This window comes from Tyto alba, unplaced genomic scaffold (genome assembly GCF_018691265.1).
Source record: "Tyto alba isolate M040663 unplaced genomic scaffold, T.alba_DEE_v4.0 Super-Scaffold_2, whole genome shotgun sequence".
Classification (NCBI taxonomy): Eukaryota; Metazoa; Chordata; class Aves; order Strigiformes; family Tytonidae; genus Tyto; species Tyto alba.
This window is the reverse complement of record NW_024881282.1, coordinates 79,682,900-79,708,520: the sequence shown is the minus strand read 5'-3', so window position 1 is coordinate 79,708,520 and position 25,621 is coordinate 79,682,900. Positions and strand designations below refer to the sequence as shown.

The following is a 25,621-nucleotide window of genomic DNA, read 5'->3' as shown; positions in this document are numbered from 1 at the left end:
TTTCAAATATAAAGTATTTTAACATGCTGTAATTGATGGAACTCAGGTGTTTGCATTAAAATCACACAAAAGTGTTAGTTGGAGAATAAAAACAGCTGCAAAGATTTTGAAAGTAAGCGTGACAAAAACAGATGTGCATATTTGTTGCATATTCCTCCTTTTCAATCTCAATGAACTGTACTTAAGTAGCAATTCAGAATAAGTCTACAGTTGTCATTCTACAGTGAGGCATTCCTGTTTTTAAGTACTGACCATTATATTAATGATATAAATCTGGTTTTGGTTACTTCTATCAGAAATTTTGACTATTTTTTCTGAACTTTTTCTGTACAGTTGAATCAGGCTGCATTTTTTTAAAAACATTTAGACAAAATTTGTTTAGTCATCTCCAAGAACAAAGCTGGAAAACATGACAAGCCATTTTTGTCTCTGTGTTAGAAACAGCTGAGATATTATCTTTGAAGCCTTTTTTTCTTATGCATTTGGAACAGAAACTAATACTGCAGAGAAGGATGGCATTGAAATGTGCCCATTGTTATCCTTACGTAAATCTAATAGGGTGACAAAGGACCAGAAAAGGTTACTTATTTTTGATCAGTTCTACACATTCATTCTGGAGTATATCTTGATTCTTACACTTGATCAGGTCATTATATCAGGCTGCCATAAACCAGAAATGGCTTCAGCCTCAAGTCTCCTTCCCCTGGTTTGAACTCCGTTTATACCAGGTACCAGTACTCTAATCCAGGTTTCTTCCTAGTTCTCTTGCTCTCCTTGCTAGCATCAACACACATGAAAAAGAGAGTCCTGGAAATGTAAATTTAATTTAGTCATTGTTTATCAGTGGTTCCTTAACATCACTTATTTTGTGTGTTGTGGTATATACAATGCCAGAACAAATTAAAGTTTAGTAATATCTGAGTGGATTCACATTTTTGTCACAGTGCTTGTTATATTCTTGTTCTTTATAGGTCCATGTGGTCATAGTATTGATATCTTTTTCACATAAATTGCAAGTTATTAGTTTATATGGTACAGAATTTTTCACTTGTCTCATGTTTATGCAGCCATTGCTAGTACAAACATGGCTTTTTATAAAGCATCTTTTTAAGCTCATCTGCATTAAAATTTCCTTTCTTCCTTTTCCTGCAGGAACATTTTACCATATGCCAGGCACATACGTCTTTCTTTTGCCATTTCCTGAATTATATTCCAACCTGCAACTACTTATACATATATATGCTTGAATGTAAGCTCACCATTCATCAATCAAAATTCAGTTGGAGGTGGCTGCTTCACTTACATTTCAAAAATGTAAATAATTAATAACTTGGATTTGTATAACTAACAGCAAAATAATATAAAACCATGCTAGTTTTTATATTTCATATACCACATCCTTTAACATTTGTCACTCTTGCATCACTAAAACTTAATGATATATAGAAATGTCACCTTCAGAATGATAGAAAGCTTGTATTTTTAGACTAGATAAATCATGAAAAATATATTATATCTGCTACTGGTATTGAAAATAATATGCTGCACTTTTTTAAGCAGTCTATTCCACAGTTTAATGGTCAAACTTTTGGTTGTTATCTTGATTTTACTTATGTAGTTGTTGATGGGAAACCAAATAACATCTAAGTGGCATTTCTGAAAATTTTGGAATACCATTTTAGTTTTTGGAGAATTGGATTACTGAGCAGAGATAAAGTAAATGGTCAGAGACATTTGAAACTACTTTGATCAAATACTTTGTCAGCCTAGAGAGTGAATTTCAAAATGACACAGAGTGCAACAGCATTTAATACAGTACTGAAGAAGGGGAATTTATGGGTCAAAATACATTTTTCAGGTATTTTTTTCTGCTTGACTACCTATAGACACATTGTATTTTTTTCATAAATATCTAGTTTTCTCAGTAGAAGGCCAAAAGTATACTTCTATGGTCTTTCCCTGATTCTTTACTACTTGATTTGGCAACCTAAATATAAATGTTATTCTAGCACTGTTAATCATGAAAAATGAATATTCTGAGCTGGAGCTCTGTAGCTATGATATGTCTTTAGAATAACGTTGGCTAAATTATCACACAGTAGAGAAAGAGGTGGGACGGGAGAGAAAGTGGTGTCTAGGAGTAGCTCTAATGTTTTCCAACATCTGATAGGCATTAATTTCACAGATCTGCAGCTAGTCCAGCATCAACACACTAAGACATGTCCTGGGGATGCAGGGTCTCAGCACTAACTGCTTCACTCTACAGATGGAGTTTCTTTCCCTGCTCCACGCTAAAATACTATTTGCTAATTCAGATATAATAATAAAGAAGTAGATGTCTTGATAAATATAAACATTTTGGGGGAGGGAGGTAATCCATAAAATAATAGCTGTATAAAGGAAGCAAAACTCCTATTCCTTGGTTCTTGTGGTAATAACAGCTCAACATTCAACTATTCATTATATTAATTCATATCTGAGTTTTTAAGCTGCACTGTAATTGCACTTAGAAACAATAAGAATTCAATAAGAAAGATTAAAAGATCCAATAACAATTTACTTTTTTCAGTAAGGCAAAGCTTTATTGAATGTTTCATGATCTCTGAAAACAAGGGTTTTGCTAGTGTGTAGTCAAAGGCAGAAACTTGGAATCTTACATTAAAACCAGAAAGAAAAAGATGTCAAGGTATAATTTATATAACTGTCTTTTTGAGCGTTGGACATGATGCTTAATTACTCCTGAATCCTGAGGATGGGTTAGAGGTTTTATGCCTTAGATTGAGAACTGTGAGTGGTTGATAAGTTGAAAACAATGTGTCTGTCTGCAAAAATATTCTGGTTCTTCAGTGCTGGGGCTATGCTACAGGCTGAAGTAGGAGGGACTAGAAGCTGTGGATGCTACTGAAAGGGAGCTTCAGCCAAGAAGCCGACTGAGGAGGCAGGTTCTGATATAAAACTGATATATGAGAATAGTTGAAGGCAAGGTGGCTGCAGAAGCAACGGCTGGGACCTGTTTTTCTAGCTTTGATTGATACTGAATTATGTTTAATTTGCAGTGACTTGGAAGACAGGAGTTATACATGGACACACCTAGCTGGTTGGTTGCTCTACTGATTTACACAAGAGTGGGAAAAATGAGGCATTTTGAGAATCTACTTAAAGACTAGACTAGATTTGACTAGACTAGAATAACCTAGACTGTACACTAACATGAGGCTATTGTTTATATGCACTTTCTATATCTGTACTTGTGTTATCAATACCAAAGATTAAATCAGTGAAATACATAAGTGGATGAAGTGGAGTGACAGGAGTAAAACAATAGATGGATCATACAAACACTCATACGTAATATTTGCAATGTCTTCTTTGTTCCTGTCTTTGTTGGTGGGAAAGATCAGGCAGGATAAAGGACATCTGTATCACTGAAAAAAAAAAAAGCACCTGAAAGGGAGGAGTGCACTGAATGAAAATGGCTGTGTATTACAGTTAGGAGGGGAATAATAACAATTGTCATCCTAAGTGACCTCTTTTGTGAAATATCCTTTTCAGTGGAACACCAAGAAATTTGTAGCCTTGGTTGAACTCAGGCAAGATTTTAATTTAGCATCTGTTCTTATCTCAGATGATAACTTTATTTGCTTAGTCTTTTTTTTTGAGGAATAGTTTAGGATCAATGGTATTTCTAAATTTATAGGATTGTGGCAGTAAAACAAGTATTAAATAAAAGCATATATAACGTAAATTTTCTTTGATTTAAAATGCTATTTGTTACTGAAACAGTTTTCATAAGTATGTTGGGAGTGGAAAAAGGCAGAAATAAACCACATTATCGCTAGCAAAAGAAAAGCCCACATGTGGCCTTACTAATCTGTAACTGGAACATTTATAGGATATTTCTCTTTGACTTGGAGCTGCAACAGCCATTGCAGAAGTGCACTGGCACACAGTGAGGATGTGTTCACTAGCTCCAAAATCTATTTCCTTTGAGCCATTAGGAACAAGGAAACAAAAGCCAATCTGTTTGTTTGCTATTTCATATTCATGTACTTTGTCCTTTTTAATGGCTTGACTGGCAGCCTGGGTATACATTGTCCGATGTTTTCACATCAAGCTTGTGACCCCAATTCACCTATCATTCACTTCTATCATGTCAGATGAGCCTTTTGTGTGTGTCCATTATTCACATGCTATATTATATTATGATGAATTACCCTCTTGGGAATTTTAGGACATCTTAATCCCAGTCTGACAGAACTCGCTGTGATAAATAATCGACAAGCCCCTACACTAAATGCAAGTACATCGGAGGATGTGGATTTTTGACAGCTTTTACTGAATAAAAAAAAGCAAGAGACCATGCCTTCAGCATTGTTGAGCAGCTTCCATCTCTCGTTTTCATTTTCATTGGATGCTTTCCTACCAAGAAATTGTATGCAGCAGGGGATGGAGATTCATTATGATTTTTATCCTTAGTTGCTTTCCTGATAAACAAAATATTTCATTAAAAAACAATTATGGTGAATTTATTATAATTTAATCTCACATTAAATCTGGCCTCTTTCTCCATCCATGCATGTTAAGAAAAGAGAACTTTGTTTGAGAAAACCCAGTTGCATTTGAATGTGTATTTCCAGTGACAGGCACGTGTGTCTGTGTGCTGTCTGGCATTTAAAGCAAGGCTAATTCCTAGTGCTCATCAAGCTACACAGCAGTGGAAAGTAAGGAAGATGGACTCTTTGCTTTCTTGCACTGACAGTTTAAGACTGGCCAGAATTGCAGTGCATAGTGAGCTGACAACTTGCTACCAATTATTTCCTTGTGGAAGGGACTGGAATAAGCAGAGTCAAGTCCTCATTCACTGTGTCTGTGCTGTAGCAGGCAGTATGTGTGTGATAAGATGTAGACCTGGTGATGTTTCCATCTTTCACACTTCACTGGAGATTGCCAGGTGTTTTAGCACTTGTTATGGCCCTGATATTGCCTCTCTGAGACTTGACAGGAACCACATGTTCCTGTGGGTCCCTGAGTTACAGGGGTGGCAGATACCCCAGAGGGTTTGGCAGCAGCATTATTTCCGTTTTTTTTTTTTTTTTTTTTTTTTTTTTTTTTTTTTTTTTTTTTTTTTCTGGAAAACAGATCAAATGTGCTTTGTGCTTGCTGGAGTTCCGGGAGTCATCCTTCAACAGCTGGCAAGCTCCAAGTGAGCACAAGCTTAGACTAGAAAATCACAGTTTGGAAACCCAAAAAAGGTAAAATAACAAAACTACTTTGAGAACAGATATAACAGAAAAACTCCCTTGCTCTTTTTTTTTTTTTTTCCTTTTGTTTTTTCTTTTTTCCCCTCCAGTGTTCCAGTGTGTCAGGTAGCTAGATGAGAAAAGTAAAGGAATAAAATTAGCTCTATATTCCATATGATAGCTCCTTTATATCATCTTTTTTAGTCAATTGGAAGTAAATGACACTATTTCTGCCAGTGTATCCTTAGGGTATTCTTAGCTACACCTGAAAGGACTAGATTTTAGACATGCATATTCTTTGTATGGAAACTGGAGAAGAATGTCTCTTCTCATTTCATATGAATGAAGGTGAACGGAAGTTCATATTTATTTCTGTACTACATGCCAGAGGGAAGAATCCGCTGCTTTTAACTGCATTATACTGAAGCGTGTGATCCAAGAATCCATGCAAAATACATTATATTGCTTAACCTGACCAAGACACAAACAGGCTTCCAGATGTAGGTGAGACTTACCGTCAGATGCATACTTGCCACTTTTTCTCTATTCTGAATCTAGCAGAAACTCATCTTTTACAGCTGGCCTTTTAATTGAGGTTTTAAGATCTGTGGTCTGAGTTCTTCCTTTGATTTGGAGGATAAATTTGACGCACAGAGGACTTAATCTTAAATGTGTAATTACTTTCCCTTTTTTCTTCCTCCCCTTTTCTTTTTAATTTTATTTTCTTCCTTTTTGTTTTTTCCTTTTTTTTTTTTTTTTTTTTTTAATTGGTTTGTTTGTTCCCCCGTTCTCCCATTTTTCCTTTTCCTTTTCAATTTTCCTTGCTGTAATGCCTATTTGGACCAATAATTCTACTATGGATGTGAGGAGCTAATTTTTGACAACATTTTTGCCCTTTCAATAAAAGTTCTCAAATCAGGAAAATGGCTGTTTTGAAACTAAAATCCCAAAACAAACAAAGAAAAAAACACAAAAAGAACCACAAAAAATTGCTGAAAAATTCCTGAGCCATATGGATTATCGCTGAAGTATTCCTGTGTTACTATTTAATTGTAAATGTGTATAGACTCCCTAAAATAGGTCTAAAGTAGAGTAGGTTACTATATGAAAATAATTCTCTTGGTGTGCTAATAGTTCTAAAGCTCATTACGGGCATTCTTTTAAAGTATATTAAAATTTCAATTAAAAGATCCTACATATATATACTTACTAAGTTGGCAGTAATGTATTTCTGTTAAATAAATAAGTGGAAATAAAAGAAATATAAGGCTATTAAAGTCTAAATTCAGTAAAGCTGGGGGCTAAGGCTTAATATCACGTTTCACTGTTCCTTGCATAAGTTGCATTATCACATTTTAGCTGAGGATGCTGTCAAACCTTACAGGAGAAGCAAATTCTCATCTTCTGAACTGTCAGATACTGCTTTAATGAAGCTACAAAGCAACTCCTCTCTAAGTAAAAGATGGTAGATGTCTCTTCTCACATTTGAGATCTAAGGCTCAAATTGACAATATAAAGTCAGGGTGTTGCCAGGTTCTATATGATTTGGCTTTATAGGTTAGAAAATTGCAGGTACCAATTTATGTGTGCATGTGTGAGAGAGAGAGTCAGAGAACAGTTTGGATAGTAGATGATAATGCGTTCAAGAAGAGCTTTGTCTCCAGAATGCTCTTACTAATGAGGAAGCTAAGTAAGAATAGTGATATTTAGGATAATGTTAGTTAAGCATTTATTTATTTATTGGAAATAATAAACACAGTTTTATTTTATCAGAAACTGTGACTAATTTTTAATCTTTAAAAAAATGTATTAATAGATTTTATGATTGAAAAATTAAAGAATGGGAATAGAACTGAAAAGTTTTGGAACTGTGTACTGACTATTTGCAGAGCTGTATGCATAGCACTGAGTAAGAATGTGAACAGGAGTGTCTTAATGTGTATTTGAAAACAGGTCTTTTGAGGGATAAAAACACTAAAAATTACAAGGAAAAATAAGAGGAGAAAAAAATGAGGATGATATGGTTTTAGTCAGAGTAACATAAGTTGGTAATTTTTTTGGGGGTAATTCTTATAATTTTGAAACTAGAGAATAGAGATGAATTGAAAATTTTAATTAGCTGTTACATTTATCGTGTTCTCAGGAAGATCTTTACCTATAAACTGTTCAAGACCAAGAACAGCTTCAGCTCTTAATGTACGAATATCTGTTGTAAGATCTATTTGGCACAAAAATGAAGTATACAGTAGTGAAATTAATGAATTATAGGAGATGATTTGTTATTTTTAATTATTGCCTTCTACAAGTTTGAGGCACATGGACCTGCTCATGGAAAGTACTGCTGCATTAATGCACTCTCTTTCTGCTGCCCCCCTCCATCCCTCCCAGTGACATCTGCCAGCAAAGTCTGACCTTGGTAATGTCTTTTAAGGTGGCATTTAAGTGCTCAAGTTATAATTAGAGTGATTAATAATCATGATGACATTTATTTTAATTTGTGATTACAGAAAATCACAATGCATGGTTAAGAATGCAACATTTAGGCTTTATTAATTTAATTACGCTTCTAACAGCATTAAAAAAACACAAGCCCTTATTGGTAGCATAAAATCAAAGCAACTGAAACTTAAGGGCTTCTTTGTAAGCATATTTTACTCAGGAAAAAAAAAAAAAAAAAAAAAAAAAATCATTGTCTCTTTGAAACAAAACAAAAGACAGTTTCAAAATATAATAAAATAAAATAATTTAAAAAAGACATCTTAAAAAAAAAGAGGTGTTTATAATGTGTTTGGGTTTTGAGTTTTAGCTTTTAATTAGCTTGTATGTTTTTTCACACTAAATTATTTAAAGGTTGTTTTATATTTCACATCAATTTAAATGGAGAGGGAATTAAATAGGGCATATATAATGAGATTTAAATAACTGAAGAGAATCAGTTCAGCTCAGTCTGTGCTATTAGCTAAGCTACACTTTGAGATGTGCTCTAATATTGTGTTTGAACACTTACTCTTTAGGGATTCCTATTCTGTTCTGGTATGCAAAGGCTTCAGCTCTATAAAAAGTTTGCTTTTTATCGCTACATTCCAATTCTGCAGTGATTTCTGTGGTGCCTGCACAGAAATGGGTCCCCTGACTGATAATGAGACTGAGGACATGTGCTGTAGTAGCAAATAATAGATTTCCTTACAGCACAGAACAGCTTGGTTAACATACACTAGTAAGGAGTATTTTTAATATGCATAAAAGTATTTGTTTGTAAAGCAACCATAATACTAGATTTCATAAGGCTGTTTAAGTACCAAATCTGGGAACTTTGGAGAGTTGTTAAACTCTCAAACCCAGATATATTGGTGTACATATACTGTCTGAGATAGAAATGGGATTGTATACACATGAACTCATATAGTTTATTGAGTATTTCTGGCAAACATTAAATCCTTATATGCCTAGCGATGACAGAGTTCTAAATGCAGAATATGAAATTGCAGTTGACAAGGGAGTAAAACTGAATAATATCAGTGTAGATGAGATTGTACTGAAATCTCCATATACCTTGTCTTTTACAGTAAGTTTCTAGATGATGTGAATTTACCCCTAAAAGGCTAATTCAGTTTTGTATTGAAGATCAGTAGAATTATACTATTTGAGAATCTTATCTTTATTTTCAGGCCATAAATTTGGCTGTTTGTCTCAGGCAACAGAGGAGACAGTGTTGCAAGCCTATAATGCAGAGCAATTAATTTTGATCATAATTATATAGACAAAGGAATAGTTCTGTAGAGGATAACATTCTGGCTTCTCTTCTGCCACAGGCTTCGTCAGGTTGGGCTCTTAAAAGATTCAGGTTTCAGTGAACAGTGAATCGGCTCATCTAATCTATTTTAAGGTAGTAGGAAATGTTTACATCCCTGGTTAAAAACGTGGAGATACTGCTTAGGTCAAATTTGGGGAAAGAATATTCTTAGAGCAGAATTACATTGTCTGTAGATGCAGTATAGTTCTAATAAATCCCACTGATTTTTTGGAAGTTACCTGGCTCTTGAGGGGCAAATATGGCATGGCTATCTTTGCTGCAGCTTCTCAGATTTACCTTCCACCCCTCTCTAGATTATCTACCTAGGGTTTGCAGCAGTAACATAATTTGCTCAGGATTCATAGTGTCATCTGATCAGTGCTATTTCCATAAATTAAAAACCAAACCAAACCGAAAGAGCCACCATCACCAACACAACAACAACAAAAAAAAAAACAAACCAAACTAAAACTCTTTAATAAGCCACTTCTGACTGAGCAGATTTTGGTACAATGCTGTGGATTACATTTAAAACAAATCTGACAACTTGATTGTTTAAAAATAAGAATGAACAGTATTTCTATGACATTGTCAAATGTGCCATACCTAGAAAGAGCATCTTTGAAAATAACCATTTCAAGTATTATTATCAATCATAACCTCCTATTCAAAATTGGAAAATGTTTTCTTTCTGAGACTTTTGACTAGATTTATGCTAAGATGAGGAGGGCAATACTAAAATATATATTAAAGACTCAGTTATATATTGAAGATTCAGTTCTTAAACCACTGCAAATGTTATTGCTCAAGAAAAGCATAAATAGTTCTTTGTATGTAAAATCACTTGTGCAAATATTTATCCAATATAAATTTATTTATGGTTGCACATGAAATACATGAGACGATTAGCCAGAAGAGATGTCCTTCCACTGAAATAAGCTTAATTCTTGTGAAACTGTTATATCAATCTGGAAAATGCTCAGTTTAACAAGACTTTACTTTTATTTAAATGCTGTGAAGCAAAATCCTTGTTTGGAAATAGTCACTATTCTAGCTTGACTGGAACTGTTAGGAAGCCTTCTTCTGCTAACATTGCAAGGTATTGTGCAAAGTGGGAGGAAAGTGTTTCACTTACCTTCTACTTCAAGAAATAGAAAATGATCAAACTAGCTTTGCTTATATTTGAAAAAATTATTCAGATGTAGGCACAACTATATCTGGGAAGCACCAAGGCAGATCATAGATGAGGCAAGGAGGACCTTAAGAAGAAATCTGTATACAACACTAAGACCCCATTTTCTTAGCTTTCACGTACAGTGTCTCATATTTGAAATTGCTCAAAGTATAAAGGAATTTCTAAATTCAGGTGTCAGAAGGTTGTTTTTTTCTCAGCATGTATGTATTCAAAAAGTTTGATGTCACTATAATAAGGCATTATACCATTTTGACAACCTTAGCTGTAATGACTGCAGTCATCTCACTTTGAATACTCCATCACTTGATAAGTGTGTATATATATATCCATATATAAAAATAATAGGCCACAGTCTATATACAAAATTACCTAAGCAAGAAAATCACAAAAGACAATGACTAAAGATTCAGGGAATAAAAAGGTATCACTCTTAGAATATCATGATCTTTTGAAGCTAAGAAGGACTCTGAAATCAGAAAGATCAGTTTAAGCAGACTACAAATTTCCTTACTTTAGGTAAGATGGATTTTTTTGGGGGGGTTGTTTGTTTGTTTGTTTGTTTGTTTTTCTGATTTGTCAGTTTTACTTTTGAAATGTTTATTGTCCTTTATTTCTTTTTCCTTTTTGTTTTCTTGAGGCTAAAAGCACAGAAATTAAAAATGTTGCGAACTAATAAACTAATTAGCTGAACTATTACCCAACAAAGAAACTCCAAACACCAAACCCAATTATGCTACTGCAAAGAAGGCATCTGTCTGGATTATATGCATTGGCCTGTTGTGGTTTGAGCTCAGAGGGCAAATGAGCGCCATGCAGCTGCTCACTCTCCTCTTCTCCCCCCAGCGCTGGGAAGGAGAAAATAAACAAAGGCTTGGGATTTGAGATAGGACAGGGAGGGATGACTCAACCATTACAGTCAAGGGCAAAAGACAAACTCATTAGGGGAAGAAAAAAAAAGAACATAAATTTAATACAGACATTAACAACAGCAACACTTGACAGACAGTGTAGGGCAGTGAGAAGCATTACCAGATCATGAAAACACCTTCCCCCCCAGCCCTCCCTTCTTCCCGGGCTCAGCTTTGCTCCTGGTATCTCTACCTCCTCCCTGCAGTGGCACAGGGGGAAGGGGTTGGGGGGCTGCAGTTAGTGTTTCCTCTTCCTCCATCTCAGGGGTGGGGGGAACTTCTGGAACTTCTTCCCTCTGCTCCAGTGTGGTCCCCCTCTCACAGGAGACAGTCCTCCACAACTTTTCTCCAACTTCAGTCCCTCCCTCAGGTTGCAGTGTCTCCCTAGCTGCTCTGCTGTGGGACACCAACTTTCTCCAACTTGGGTCCCTCTGATGGGCTGCAACCCTTCCTGAGCTGCTCCGGAGTAGGACACCCCCGCATGTTGCAATCCTCCCAGTACTGAACTACAACAGTGGATGTTGCTTTTTCCCACAGGGTCCCAGCCTCCTTTGGGCATAGTCACCTGAGATGATGTGGGACCTCCCACAAACCGCATGTCGGCATCCACTCCACCATAGACCTCCATGTGTGGCGGGGGGGGCTGCCCTGCTGTCTTACCATTGTATATAGGGGTGTCTCTGCTCTGGCACACCTTCTCCCCCTTTCTTCTTCCATTCTTCCACTGATACTGGTGTTCACATAGATGTCACAACTCTTCCTCACATATCCAACTCCTCCTCCCAAGTCCCTTCTTAAATGTGTTATCACAGAGATGCAGCTGATTGGCTCGGCCTTGGTGCAGGGGTGGGTCTGACTTGGAGATGGGGGACCTTCAAGAAACTTCTCACAGGAGGCCACAGCCCCCTCCCCTGCTGCCAAAACCCCCACCACTCAAACCCAGGACAGGCCCAAAATCATGATATGTCAAAACTATTTATAGTATCTTTTTTGTTTGTTTGTTTGTTTGTTAGTGTACTTTATTTTACTTGAGGAAGCGCTCAGAGCAAGAGATGTGTACATTAGATACACATTTCAGAAAATAAGCATATCTTTTATGATACAATTCTTAGTTTGTTATGTAAATACAATGTAAGGGTGTTTTCTTACAGACTCAGTTGGACATATGTAGTAAAATATAGTGCTACATTCCAGTTTACTGAACATACAGTACCTATAAAACTGAAGCACGGAGTATGCAAATAAATCTCCCTTCTGCAGCATTTTTATGAAGACGCCACACAGATCAACAGCAATATTTTTTGCCTTTGTTTCCAGCTAAATTGATAATTGAAGCTGTGATCTTTCCAGGAACTGAATGCTGATGTGAGCAACTTCAGAGAAATATTTGTTGTATAACAACATACTTGATGGATTGAGATCCATAGCTGCTTTGCATTTAAGTAGCTTCTCTTTGAATTGCAGTTATAAAAAATTATGAGCCAGCAGAAGTTGTCAATTTCTTGGGTTTTTTGCACCTTTCTGGGCACTTGGGAGGTTGGCTGCTAGCTATCCCATGGAAAGCTTGTGTCAGATACCATGGCTTTGGCTGTCCAGCCCCAAGCTGAGTTAACAGGAAGGCATGAGTGTGTACCCAGAAGCCAGGTGGAGTGGCTGCTACATCATCATATGGTTTCTCATTCCTTATGTTGATTTATGTCATCATCACACATCTGTCTGTGCCTGCTAATATTCCAGTTCTAAAGGGAATTTATTTAAGAAAAAGCTAGGTCCCTGAAAATTATGGTATAATCTTGATGAGATTTTAATAAATCTGAAGTTCTGTGTTTTTTTTTTCCTGTGTTTTTTTTTTTTTGTTGTTGGTTTGGTTTTTTTCTTTCTCTACACAGTATTATCTAGGTTATATATCTGTATCTTGGGGGCTGCTTTGTTAAATTGTTGTTTTTTGTGTTTGTTTTTTTTTTTTTTTTTTTTTTTTCTTGTGGAGGATGAAGATGAGATATACATGAAATTAAAGAGATAAGAATAACATATCTAAGTCAAGATCTAAGGTTTGGAGAAAGGTATCGTGAGACTTGTGATAAAATTCTGACTTGGCAAGTGACTAGTAATAATAATACTACAAAAACCCCTTGAAAATTCAGTTTATCATTTTAATATATTAAATAAATTTAGTTTTCCTTATTTTTCATCTCCTCTTTAACCTAACACAACTGAACCATGTAACTTCAGCTATCAAGGAATGTCAAACATAGATTTCCTTTATAGAAAAGCATAAAAGACTGAATAAAAACCATGAAGTAACACCAGATGTGGAAGTGACATAAGAAAGATGCTTAGGCAATTTTGAGATTGGATAATGCTCCTTGATTGTGTTCTTTGTGCTAGAAGGTGGCAATTAGATTTTCATACACAGAAAAGTGTGAGACATCCTAATTAAACACGTTTTAGTGGAAGTCATCATGGATAAACCCAAAGTGCTTGTAGTAGTTTTCAAATATGTCACCTGTGAGGTTAACACCAGAAAAATCTCTTCATTTTTTTTTTTTTTTTTTTTTTTTCTAAACATTAGAAGGAAATTATAATTTTAATGTTGCTTCAAATATGTACATTACTGTCCTTGTTTGAGTCCACAGGGTAACTGAGCACCACACAGCCATTCACTCAGCCCTTCCCGCTCAGGAATGGGGAGGAGAAAAGGAAGTAAAAGGCTTAGGAATTGAGATAAGGACAGGGAGGGGTCACTCGCCCATTATGGTCAGTGGCAAAAGTCAGACTTGTTAGGGGAAGAAAAAAAAGAACATCACTTTAATTCAAACACTAAAAAAGACAACACTTAACAGACAAGGTGAGACAGTGAGAAGTGCAGCCACATCCAAAACCACCTCCTCCCACCCCTCTCTTCTTCCCGAGCTCAGATCTGCTGCCCATGTCTTTCCCTCCTCCCCCAGCAGCACAGGGGCAGGGGATGGGGGTCACAGTCAGCTCACTGCTCCTTCCTTCTCAGGAGGTGGGGTGAACACTGCACATTCCTCCCCTGCTCCACGGGGCTCCCCTCTCACTGCAGACAGTTCTCCACGAACCTTCTCTGGTGTGAGTTCTCCCCACGGGCCACAGCCGTTCCCGAGCTGCTCCGGCATGGGTCACCCCCACGTGTTGCAGTCCTCCCAGTGCTGAACCACAACAGTGGGTACCACTTCTCCCCTCAGGGTCCCGGCCTCCTTTGAGTGCAGCTGCCTGTCCTGGCGTGGGCTGCTCCACAGGCTTCAGGTTGGCTTCCACTCCACTGCAGACCTCCACGGGTGGCAGGGTGGGCGGCCTTGCCGTCTCACCACGGGATACAGGGGTCTCTGCTTTGGTGCACCTCCCCACCTTCTCCTTCCTGCCACTGACCTTGGTGTCTGTTCTTCTTTCAAATCCTCCTTACAAATCCCAACCCCCTCCCAGGTTCCCCTTCTTAAATACCTTTTATCACAGAGGTGCAGCCACTGTCACTAATTGCCTTGGCCTTGGTGCAGAGGCAGGTCCAACTTGGAGCCAGGGGAGCTTTTGAGAAGCTTCTCATCAGGGCTACTGCTGTAGCCCCCTCTCCTGCTACTGAAAACCCCACCACTGAAACCTAGAAGAATCACTCAGTCAATCAAATAAATTTTAAGTATAGCTATAGGTCATTCATAGAATCATAAAAAAAAAAAAGAAAATAACTGAAATTAAAATACAATGGATTCACCCAGAGGATAAATCTTATGGGCATAGGTGTTACTAGCACCTGACACTAATATTTTGTGTGTCTCTGGTCAAATCATTTCACCTTACTTTCCTTTATATGTTAAATGCTGTTAACAATATTTACTTCACAGTGGTTGTGAAAAGATATTAAATACTTCTGTAGACATAATATGTAGCATCAGTTTTTAAACTGTAGGCTTTAAGATGAAAAATACTTTTCACATATAAGTCCATTTTTAAGATCTCCTAGTGCGGAAATGTGAACCAACTCCCTTACTGAAGATGCTAATGGCACACATGAACCAGGTTAGATTTTCTTTATAATCATAAGTATGCCTAGAAATGCATTGTACTGCCTAGAAGAAAAATGTAATGCATTGTCTGATCTATGACATAGGCATAACAACAGATGCTGAAGAGAAATAATGGCCAAAGCTCTGCATAGCTATTGGTGATCACTGAATCTAGAAAAAGAGTATCTTTGTTTATGAACTTTATTATCTCACACATACAGGGCTTGAGGCAGCAGGAGTGAAATCTGAATGTAGACAGTGGAAATCCTCACACGAACTCTAGTAGAGTCAGGATTTCATTCTAAAAGAACAGTTCTTAAGGAACTTGGTGACCTTGAGAGATATTTAAACATTTGCTGAAATGCTTAATATATTAATATGGATCTTCAATAGATATCCCTATGGGTATATACTTAATACATATATACCTTTGATGGACCTCTGCCTGGATGAGAAATGATCACGTTGACTTAAAGAGTTCTATGTTATAGGCTGTTAAACTGTTACTTTACAACCGTGCAGCTATATTAGGACAAAACTTCCATTTGAGAGCATAGAAATATAGTATCTGAATATAAACTGATCGGAAGCATAAAAGTGCTGAGTTTCTTCCATGTTCAGAGGACATGGGAAGATGCTACAGAAGTTAAATGGACTGAGGGAAGGTGAAAGACACCATTTTCAGCATCCAACTCTTACATTTTTGTATACTTTTAGAGTGGTTTTACATTACAGACTGAAAGAGTTTTCTGTTGGAGGGTGTCATCGTTTGAGCCTACTCAGCAGCTAAATGCCACACAGTTGCTCACCCACCCTCCCCCCACTTGGGAATGGGGAGCGAATCGGAGGGGCAAAGGGAGACTCACAGGTTGAGATAAAAACAGTTTAATAACAGTAACAGAATAATACACTGACAGCAGTGTCAGCAGGTAATGTACCATACAGCTGCTCACCTCCCACTGACCAACACCCACCTGCTCCCAGCCGGCAATCCCAAACACAAAGCCACCAAAGCAACACTCCCCAGAAGTGGGAGCCCCTCCCTGCCCACTCCTGCCTTTTTATAGTGAGCACAGTGTCACATGACATGGACTATCGGCCAATCCAGGCCCAGCCCTCCAGCTGTGCTCCCCCCGCCCCCGCACACAGGTGAGGGCACTGGGACCTGGGGAGCCCCTGGGGTCTCAGTGTGCTGCAGCACTCCTCCCGCTGCCAAACCAACGGGAACTCTAGTCCAGCCCCAATCAGGACAGAGGGTAAGAAAGTAGTAAATCCCATGTAGTTCTTTATAGAAGAGGAATCACTGATAAAGTACACTAATTGTTTTTAAAAAGGTCACATGATTATGCTTGAAAGTTAAAACTTGAACCTGTCTAGTAGGGAGAGAAGGTTGGGAGTGCAACACCTCTTCTAAAAGATATTTGGGAAAGCTTTAGAAACAGCATATTATTATGCTCTGTTTAATAAGAAAGAAATGAAGGAGCTTTGGGTATCTTGTTACCCCAATGCAAAGTCAGGTGTAGGAGCAGCTGAGGCTTTGGTGTGTTTCCAGCATGGCTGCCATCATTGATGTATTATCTCTGGTAAAATAAAAAAAAAATCATATGTTTTGCTAGTAGAAGGTCATTTTCCTTTGTATTTAGTTTTCTCCAGGCCTCACAGTTAAATACATTTTATTTCGTTTGACTAGAATTACTTCCATTAGGGAAATGTTGCCTGATAATAGCGTATAGTATTAATGTATCATTTGTTTCTGCTGTTTCCAACAGTAACAGGTTTCCTTGGTTCTCACCCACTGACTGTTGATGAGATCAAGTTGATTATTCAGCAGCTATAGCCTACCACCTGCTCCATTTTTTTCCTTGACATGAAACACTGTCAGTACATTATCTTGCCTTGTTAAAGCCACATTTGTTATTCAGCTGGTTTTGGGGTTATTTTATGTGTGTGTTTTTTGTTTTTGTGTTTTGTTTTTTTGTTTTTTTTTTTTTTTTTTTTAATATGTATTTCCAGAAAATAGGTTAATTTTTTAACAGACATTTACATTTAGTCAGTAAAAATCAGAGTGATTCTGTTTTATACATCTGAGAACCTAGGTGGAGATGCTGATTTTATTATTTTTAAACATAAAAAATACTGCAAGCAGTAATTTGAATAATTTATATTTTCGATATATATCAAATATTGTTTTCAATTTGTATTGAATGTGTATTGATCTAACTCAGTATATTGTTACTGAAGTCATATAAAACTATAACATTCTATTAAATGTGTTGTTCAGTTTGATTATACGATGAGGCAAAATGTGACCACCGTTGCATCCTCTGTTTGTTTAAGCTTCATTGTTTAGACTTCATTAGTGATTTTCTTGCATAAAGGATACAAGCTTGTATCAATGTTTTCCTCTCCTTGTCCTTAGTAAGGAGGTATTTACTTGATTTGTTCCTTTTCCTACTTTTCCCTTTGAAATAGGGCAGTTGCATGTGTATTTCCATTATGCCCCCATTTGGATCCTAGTCATATTTTAATGGAACTGATCATATATGAATTTTAAGCAGTTAAGGGTCATATTTTGTTTTTTTAACTGGATACTTAATAAGGAAATATTAAAGGAGCTGTGAAGCAAGCTGAACTGCATTTAAGTTAATTTTTTTTCAAGTTAGAGGAAAATTATGTTGTTGACACTGTAGAATACTTATTTTGGATGGGTTAATTTTGATATTTCTATAATTATGTAGTCCTGATTTCTCCCTGGGTTGCTAAAAACTACACATACACTACTGCTGAAAAATCAGGGTAACAAGGCATGCCTACTCAATATACACGTCCTATTTTAATCATGCCTGTGAAGTTGCTTGCTTAGCTGTGAAGCTTAAAAGAGTTTCTCCTAAGGCAGGCAGTGAACTGGGACTGGTGGTGTTATGCAATTTGTGATTTTTTGGAGTGGCCGGCATTTTCAGGCTAATGGTTTCAGCATGTGTCTTTCACTTTGAGCTTGTTTAAAAATATAACACTAATGTGACTTGCATTTAAGGCATATGAATTATTAGAGTGCAAACGTAATAAGGTCTAAGGGTTTGGAAGGTCTGAAAATGGGAAGGATAAATTATATGTTAAAAGAAGTTGGCTTTTGCTGATTCTATACACCACTCTAGTGAAATTTCACTGCTAGATGTCAAGATGCATTTGACAGACTATTTCTTGCTCATTTTGTCTGATCATTTTTAATTCATGCCTTTATCTACAGTTCCCTCTATCTTACTCGTGTCTACTGAAACATTTTTGGCAGTATCAAGCTGTCATAATGCTGTCCAGCTTCTCAAATCTCCTGATTGCATGCATCCTAGAAATATATTCAGACTTGGGAACTGAACCTCCTTCCTCCCTCCCTCTACCATAGATGTGGAAAGTGTAGAATTTAACAAAGTGCTGCTTCTCTACCTTCTGGTGAGAATTTCTTACACTCTTTGTTGCTGTTTAATAATAGTTGAACAGAATTTTTTTTTTTTACACTAATTCTGTAGTTTGTACATTATGTTTGTAGGATATTTCATACAAACCATATATCACAGGACTCTGCTCCAATCATAGAAAACAATTTTGTGCTCCCTTTCTTCTTCACTGTGGCTGTATTTGATTTGTCCTGTTCTCTGGTACTCAGAAAGTTGCCCTCCAACAATGTTTTTGCACCTGCAGTTCATTTATCCTATTGACTGCTCATGTAAGTTTTCTTTTCATCTAGTACTAACGGTCTTACTAATTAGGATTATGAACATTAGAGATCAAGCTGAAGTGGAAATCAGTAAGTTTTCAAACAGCTACCAATCAGTACTTAACAGCATCCCCCCTGCAACTTCCATAGGTTATACACTCACCTAGATGCATATCCAGTTATAGTGCTCTTCCAGAAGTTTAAATGTATGTTCTTTAGCTTATTTATTTATTTATTTATTCATTCTCCACTGCTGATTTTCAGTGGTGTATATAGTTCCAGGTGTTCTGTGATTTGTTTTCAGGACAGAATCAAAGATTGTTTGACATTAACAGTACATTTGATTACTTCACAAGAATTTTAGATTCTTACTGAAACTTAACTGAGAATCCTACTACAGTATAATATACTTAAGACTCTTTCAGCAGTCTTTTAGGAGTAGAAGTACTGGCACTATGTCACTTCTGCCTTCTCTGTTTATTAATTTGTTACCATTAGCTAAATTCTCAAATCCACACAGTAAGAGAAAGACAGAAATAGGAGAAAATAACTCTTTGTAGTTCATGTTTTAGAGAAGGGCTCTTTTTACGTAGCGAAGTGTTGCTGTGCCAAATGGTCTTTTGGTTTTATCCTTTTGACTTTCCTTATATGACAGTTTTGTCAGAGGCAGGGGACTGCACACAATATTTTATACATCAAAAACCACGTGTGGTATATTCATTTAGAGTCTCCCTATTTCAGTTTTCCCTGTTAAAATTAATATGATTATTCATGTCAGAAAGACTTAACTTCAACCTGCAATATTGTAATCTTGAGTACTCTTGTTCAGATTTGGCTTCCGATTGATTTCTGATCTTATTTACACCAGTGGCTTCATTTATTTTAAGTCTTCTGCTTTCGAATTGGAAAAACATTAGAAAGATAAAATTTCTCAGTAGAGAATTAGCCTGATTCTTCCTTCTCTCATTTAATTAAATAATAGGAATATAGGTTGTCTTGAATCATAAAGAATGAAATTCACAACAGTTGTTAACGGATACAGAAATTCTTTAAGGCCCTGCCTTGTAAATATATGGAAGGTGATAATAAAATCTTTCCAATAGAGTTCCTTTTACCCAACATGACAGCCTTGTGTTGGGTATGAGGCCATCTTGTTATAGAAAAACGATTATGAAAGTCTGAAATAGAATTACCATTCATGTGAGTAAAACAGAAATGGCTAGCAATACATTAGACAAGTAATTGTAATTTTTTGATTATTGATTAATTAAAGTTGAGTTTTGTAATCTACATCTCGATCAGAAAAAAAAAAAAATCTAGCGATTTAAGTTGTTGATAATGGTTAATAGTGGATGACAAAGTTTGAGGTGTTATTTTGAATTGTTGTCCAGAGTATAATAACATCAGCTTTTTAAACAAATTGTGTTAATTGACTGTGTTAGATTATATACAAATTTAGGCCAGAAATTTATATTAAGAGTGCTTTGGTAAGTCTTACATGTCAGCAGACCTCTAACATACCCTTTCTCCTTATGAATATGACTCATCTGCTGCCTCAGATGACAAAAGTCAAACTGGCTTCAGATAGTAGCTGGGGAACATATGCAAGGTGTATGTTGAATACAGGAGACCACTTATAAACATAGGCTTTGGCTGTGACCTTATATGCTTCAGATATCCTCATTAACAGACCACTGTTCAGATTGCCATCATGTGGCACAGCAGATGCCAGAGTAGGAGAGAGGCTGTGACTCTGCAGTGTAAATACATGAAATAAAACCATGCTGCAGACCAGTATAAAGCAAAAACCTACTGTTGTTCACCATAAAAAATCTGTGTAAGCATTAAAATTCTGGTTACACTGATACTGAGGATTATGCTATTTACATAATGGAATACAACAATGCATAGGATAACAGTTTATACTTGAGGTAGGGAAATATGAATTATCATGGAAACTTATGTGCTACAGTGTTAGCACTCAAAATATTTTTAGAGAAAATAAATACTTGGAAGAGGAGATCTTAAGACTTGTGTTTAAAATTTAAATCAGCAGAATTAGGTATGTGTTTAGTTCAATCTAAGACATTGTTTTATATTTGGGACCATCTTATCAAAACTAATGTACCACAACTTCATCAAATCTAGATCAGATTTTGTGCTGATAATTATTATGAATGCCAACTTGTAAGAAAGGTCATATAGTAAATATCTTCATAAGAGTTACATGTAAAAAGGTAATCAGTCCCTATTAACCCTTCACATGCCCCACTGGGCATATGGAAATAAAGACAAAGAAAAGTAAGTCCATATGCATTTCTAGGCGGATTAAGATCTTGCTATCATTAGCACTTTCTTGTTCACTTTTGAGCTACTGACCTTCCCATTTGCAAGTGTTGCTTGTTGAAATCACACCCCCTTGAGCCAAATTGGGTGATCTTTTTATACAATAGGGTAATAGGAAATTAATAAATAGGGTAATTCATGGGTATTTGTCTACTTCATTATCAAGAATATATCATACTCCATGCCAATAAAGACTTTAAAATCAAGTTGGACGAAAATAGTTCTAATTTGGTTTAATACAGAATGTAACAGATTACTGAGGTAAAAATGAAATTCTTCGAAATTCTGTCACTCTGTATTAAAGAAGTGGTGAATTAACAGTATCAGTCTTCCATTAGCACTTCAGTCACCTTATTCCAGTCTTACAAAACCTTTTCTTCATATTTCTCTGATAATTTACGTGCAATTCATAATCACCTACAGAAGAACAATATTTGTATTTCAGATACATATATGAAAAACGTATTTAAAACCACTTTTATACATATTCCTTGTGGCTTTTACAGTGTTCATGCAAGAACAGGATTGAATATTTGGATATTTTAAAATCAGGATTTGGTGTTCACTGTATGTTTTTACATTGTTCTATTTAAGCTTGATAATTGAGATGTTCTCCCTGGGTATTTATCTTATTAAAGTAACCTAAAAAATCCATGGATTTGCTCTTTTAGAAAGCTTTGTGAGGCTATTGATGTCTAATAACTCCAAAGATACACATTTTATAATAGTTGAATATATCAAGGGATAGTCAAATATTATTTTCAAGATAAAATACTTAAAGGAGAGTGCAGAGCACAAGAAAAAGATTTAATTGTACTGAATATAATTGTAATTGGGCCACTAGCTGACAGAATTCTGTGCTGGATAGGAGGAGATAAAGATATGACATATGCGCACAAAAATGAAGGCTGGAAGATGAATAGGCCTTCTTGGGAGTTGATCTTTACAGATCAGATAAAGATTCTTCAGGTCTCTTTCTTGCAGGCTGTGCTACATCAAAGGCTGTCTCTGAGAGATAGTAATGTGCACTTGGAACCTGGGGACAAGACCTTTGAAAATGGACAGTTTTTAGATTGACAGGCAGTTAGGCTTTGGGTTTTTTAGTAGTTGGCTTGCTTTTGTGTGTGTGTGTGCAATCATTTGTAATCCTCTTAAAGAAAACCTCATAGGTTGATAGAGTAAATAACACTTGTACCTTATCTATCTTTACTAATAGCTGTTTTGCTTTAAAGGTAAAAATTGTCTTTGAAAGATTTAAGAAAATCTGGTGGAAGGTAACTCTTGACTTCTTTCAAAGTTTGATTAAAAATACTTATTTGTGAGCAGTGGCTATCTTTCAAAGGATAATTGTTCCTTTATTGATGAGCTAAGTATTCTGAAGAAAGCAGTTCTCATCCATTAAAAAAAAGTAAGAAAAAAAAAAAAAAAAGAGGTATAAATACTGTTTTATCTAGGAACATTTATCAAACAAATTATTGTTTAATCATGGTGTTTTCAAGAAACTTAAATTTTACATCAGATACCGTGTCAATGGCACTGGCTAAATCTGACATCAGCTCTTTTGATCTCTTAGAAGCACCGTCTCAGAGCCCTCAGGCATCCTCCGAAACCATAGGAATATGCTTTTGGAACATATTGCTCCAATACAACATTTTGTTAGCTTTTGCAGCCCTCTCTTCCTGGTCATGGTTTCTCAATTTATGTACTACGTCGGAGTAATCTGAGTTTCATTGCCATAATCTGAAAATCCTTGTTCTCCACCAGACTGTATAAAGTAGGATTTTTTAAAATACATTGAAGTAAGCCAGAATGTTTCTGTTACATGTTAATTTTGTTCCTTTTCCTCTTTTTAGTGGTTGTTTTTTTGTCCTCTTTAAAAAGTTGCTGTTAAATAGAGCTTCATTCAAGGCCTGAAAACATTTTACAGATTTCATTTTCACAGTGTGCATGCAGAAGCATGGAATAAGAAATGATTAAAACCTGATATGCAGAAATATTGTTTTTCATGTTTGTTTCAGAATAATTTCTGCTTATTTTCTTGAATCTCAACATTTTAGTATTCGTTAGAAAAACCTGTAGGGAACTGCAGTGGGTCATGCTATTAAAGAAGGTGTTGCCTTATTAGACCCTCATTGTAATGAGAGGAACATGGGAAGTATCAGGTGTCAGCCTGCTGTTGCATTACTCCTTTGTTGTCATTCCTCAGAGACTCTTCCATCAAAACAAGGAAGGCAAGACCTGACATTTGCATACCTCAAAAGAAGCAGGCATGATTTCTTTGAGAGAGATGAAAACTTAGTCTCTCCTTGTGTCACAATAAAGGGCATAGGTAACTTGAGTTTGCTTCATAATCTAGCTGGTTTTGACCCAGGAGTCTTGGGTTCTTACTCTGGCTCCTAATAGAGCACTCTGTGGAAGGGTGAATGTCTCAGTTATTAGAATCCATGTTGCTGAGGCATAAAGGTTCTCCTTGCATAGAAATGAAAAACTTCTGAGAACACTTTAACTTCATTATACATATACTTTTATTATTATTATTTTGTAATTTAATACTCTTCCCTTACCTTTCCTAAAAATATACAATATTACACAGTAGAGAATGATACTGGTCTTATCAGTCAACCCATATATTTTAACCCATATATTTTAAAACACCTACTTCTCAAAAATTAAGTTTTTGGAAGATCTGTGTCCTTGTGATAGCCTGCACATAAATGCTGATAACGAGTCTGCTGCTGGAGATGAGCTGGATAATCAGAGTTCTGTAGTAAACTGGGCTTTGGGAAATGATCATCTGTGGTTTATGCATATGTAACTTATATAGCTGTAGAATCACTGCATTGTTCTGCTGCAATAATAGAATGTGAAAATACAATATTTATCTACATTTTGAGAGATCAAATGAATTATTCTTGTGACCACTCAATTTACAAATTTATTCTAGTCTGGGCTAACAGCTACTATACTGACTACTAATAATTTGTGTAGCATTTATACGAATTGTTGATGAAAAATATGATGACATAATTTTCAAGTAAGTGCAAAAAACCATAAATACATAGAAAATTATATGGAGAAATCATGTATATGAGGAAATAAAAAAGAAAGACTTTGCTATGAGAAGAATCAGTAAAGATTAAATTGTATGTTCTCTCTCTTTGGTTTTCAGCGTCTCGCTAAAGAAGCAGAAAAGTACCAAGCATCACATCAATGGAGGGATGAGTTTGGGGTAAGTTTCAGTTTTTCTCCTTTTGACCTTCTTGGATTTTTCATTTTTGAAATGTTAACTATATTCTTACAAACATGTTTATATATCTACCACAGAAGGAGTCATTGACTATGAATGGGCATTTTATTTTACTCAGTAAACGGAGTCTCAGTCTGGGCGCCTAGAGAATAAAGTGGACTTCTCACTTCAGAAGCTCATAGGGAGCTTTGCAGACTCAGGACTGTTACTCTGAGGTGTACACAAGACATCTGTTTTGACATACAAGGAATAATTACAAAGAAGACATCTGAGTGATGGTTACTGTCAGTTAGAAGTGTTCTACTCCAAGCACTGAAGCACAATCATAGAAAAGATTTTTACAAGTTGTTTTTTGCTTATGTGGTGGAAAAAAAGCAGGAAAAAGCTTTATATGGAAAGATTTGGTTATCTGCATGACTGTCTACATTGGGAGTCGCAGACTTTTTTTTTTTAGAATCTCTTTCCCTAATTTAATAACTGCATCTCTGCTCTTTAATATTTTAGTACCACTGAAAGAGGGCCTAACGTGGACAAAAACAAAGCTACCTTCTTCAATCATTTCATATTTTACTGAAAAACAAGTGAGATGATTGTAAAATGTACAGCATTAATTCTTTATTACCAATTAAGCCAAATTGGTATTGTACTGCATGATTATAAGCCTGTTAATTTTAGGCTACCGTTCCCTTCTAAGTGTCAAAGTCATTTATTATGCCTTCATTACTTGTTCCTTCAGAAATAAAAGCAAATGGTGCTTTTACATTATGCTGCTCCAAACCTAGACTATGTTTGCACATCCACTAGAATCACAGTGGCACATAGTTAAATGTACAATGGTTTTCTATAATGTCCTTTCTGATCCAGTGCTTCTCAGACACTTGGAGATCTGAAAACAAACAGAAAAAAAAAAAAAAAACAACCCTAAGGTCAGGCCAAATAATTCTGATAAGAGTAACTGGATTTTAGGCACGCAAAGAGGCTCTGGACATAACTTGAATGCTTTTAAGCATGCTCTCTGAACAGACACAGCTTCTAATACAGCAAAACACAGAATGTGTATTCCATAGGGATGCAATAATGAAGATGCTACAATGACCTTTTCTGCTAATCTGTCTCTGTTTTGAATAGAAAATAAAACCTGCAGGTTTGATGGACTCA

At 36.1% G+C, this 25,621-nt stretch overlaps 1 protein-coding gene across 12 annotated transcripts in view; it reads left to right on the top strand.

Moving 5' to 3' along the window:
- CACNA2D1 (calcium voltage-gated channel auxiliary subunit alpha2delta 1) overlaps positions 1-25,621 on the top strand; it is a 425,853-nt gene that overhangs the window by 171,795 nt on the left and 228,437 nt on the right. For all 12 annotated transcript variants that reach the window (XM_032985225.2, XM_032985224.2, XM_032985221.2 and 9 more), the window contains exon 4: positions 24,386-24,445. In XM_032985225.2, the coding sequence (XP_032841116.1) occupies positions 24,386-24,445 (60 nt within the window). The remainder of the gene's footprint in view (positions 1-24,385; positions 24,446-25,621) is intronic.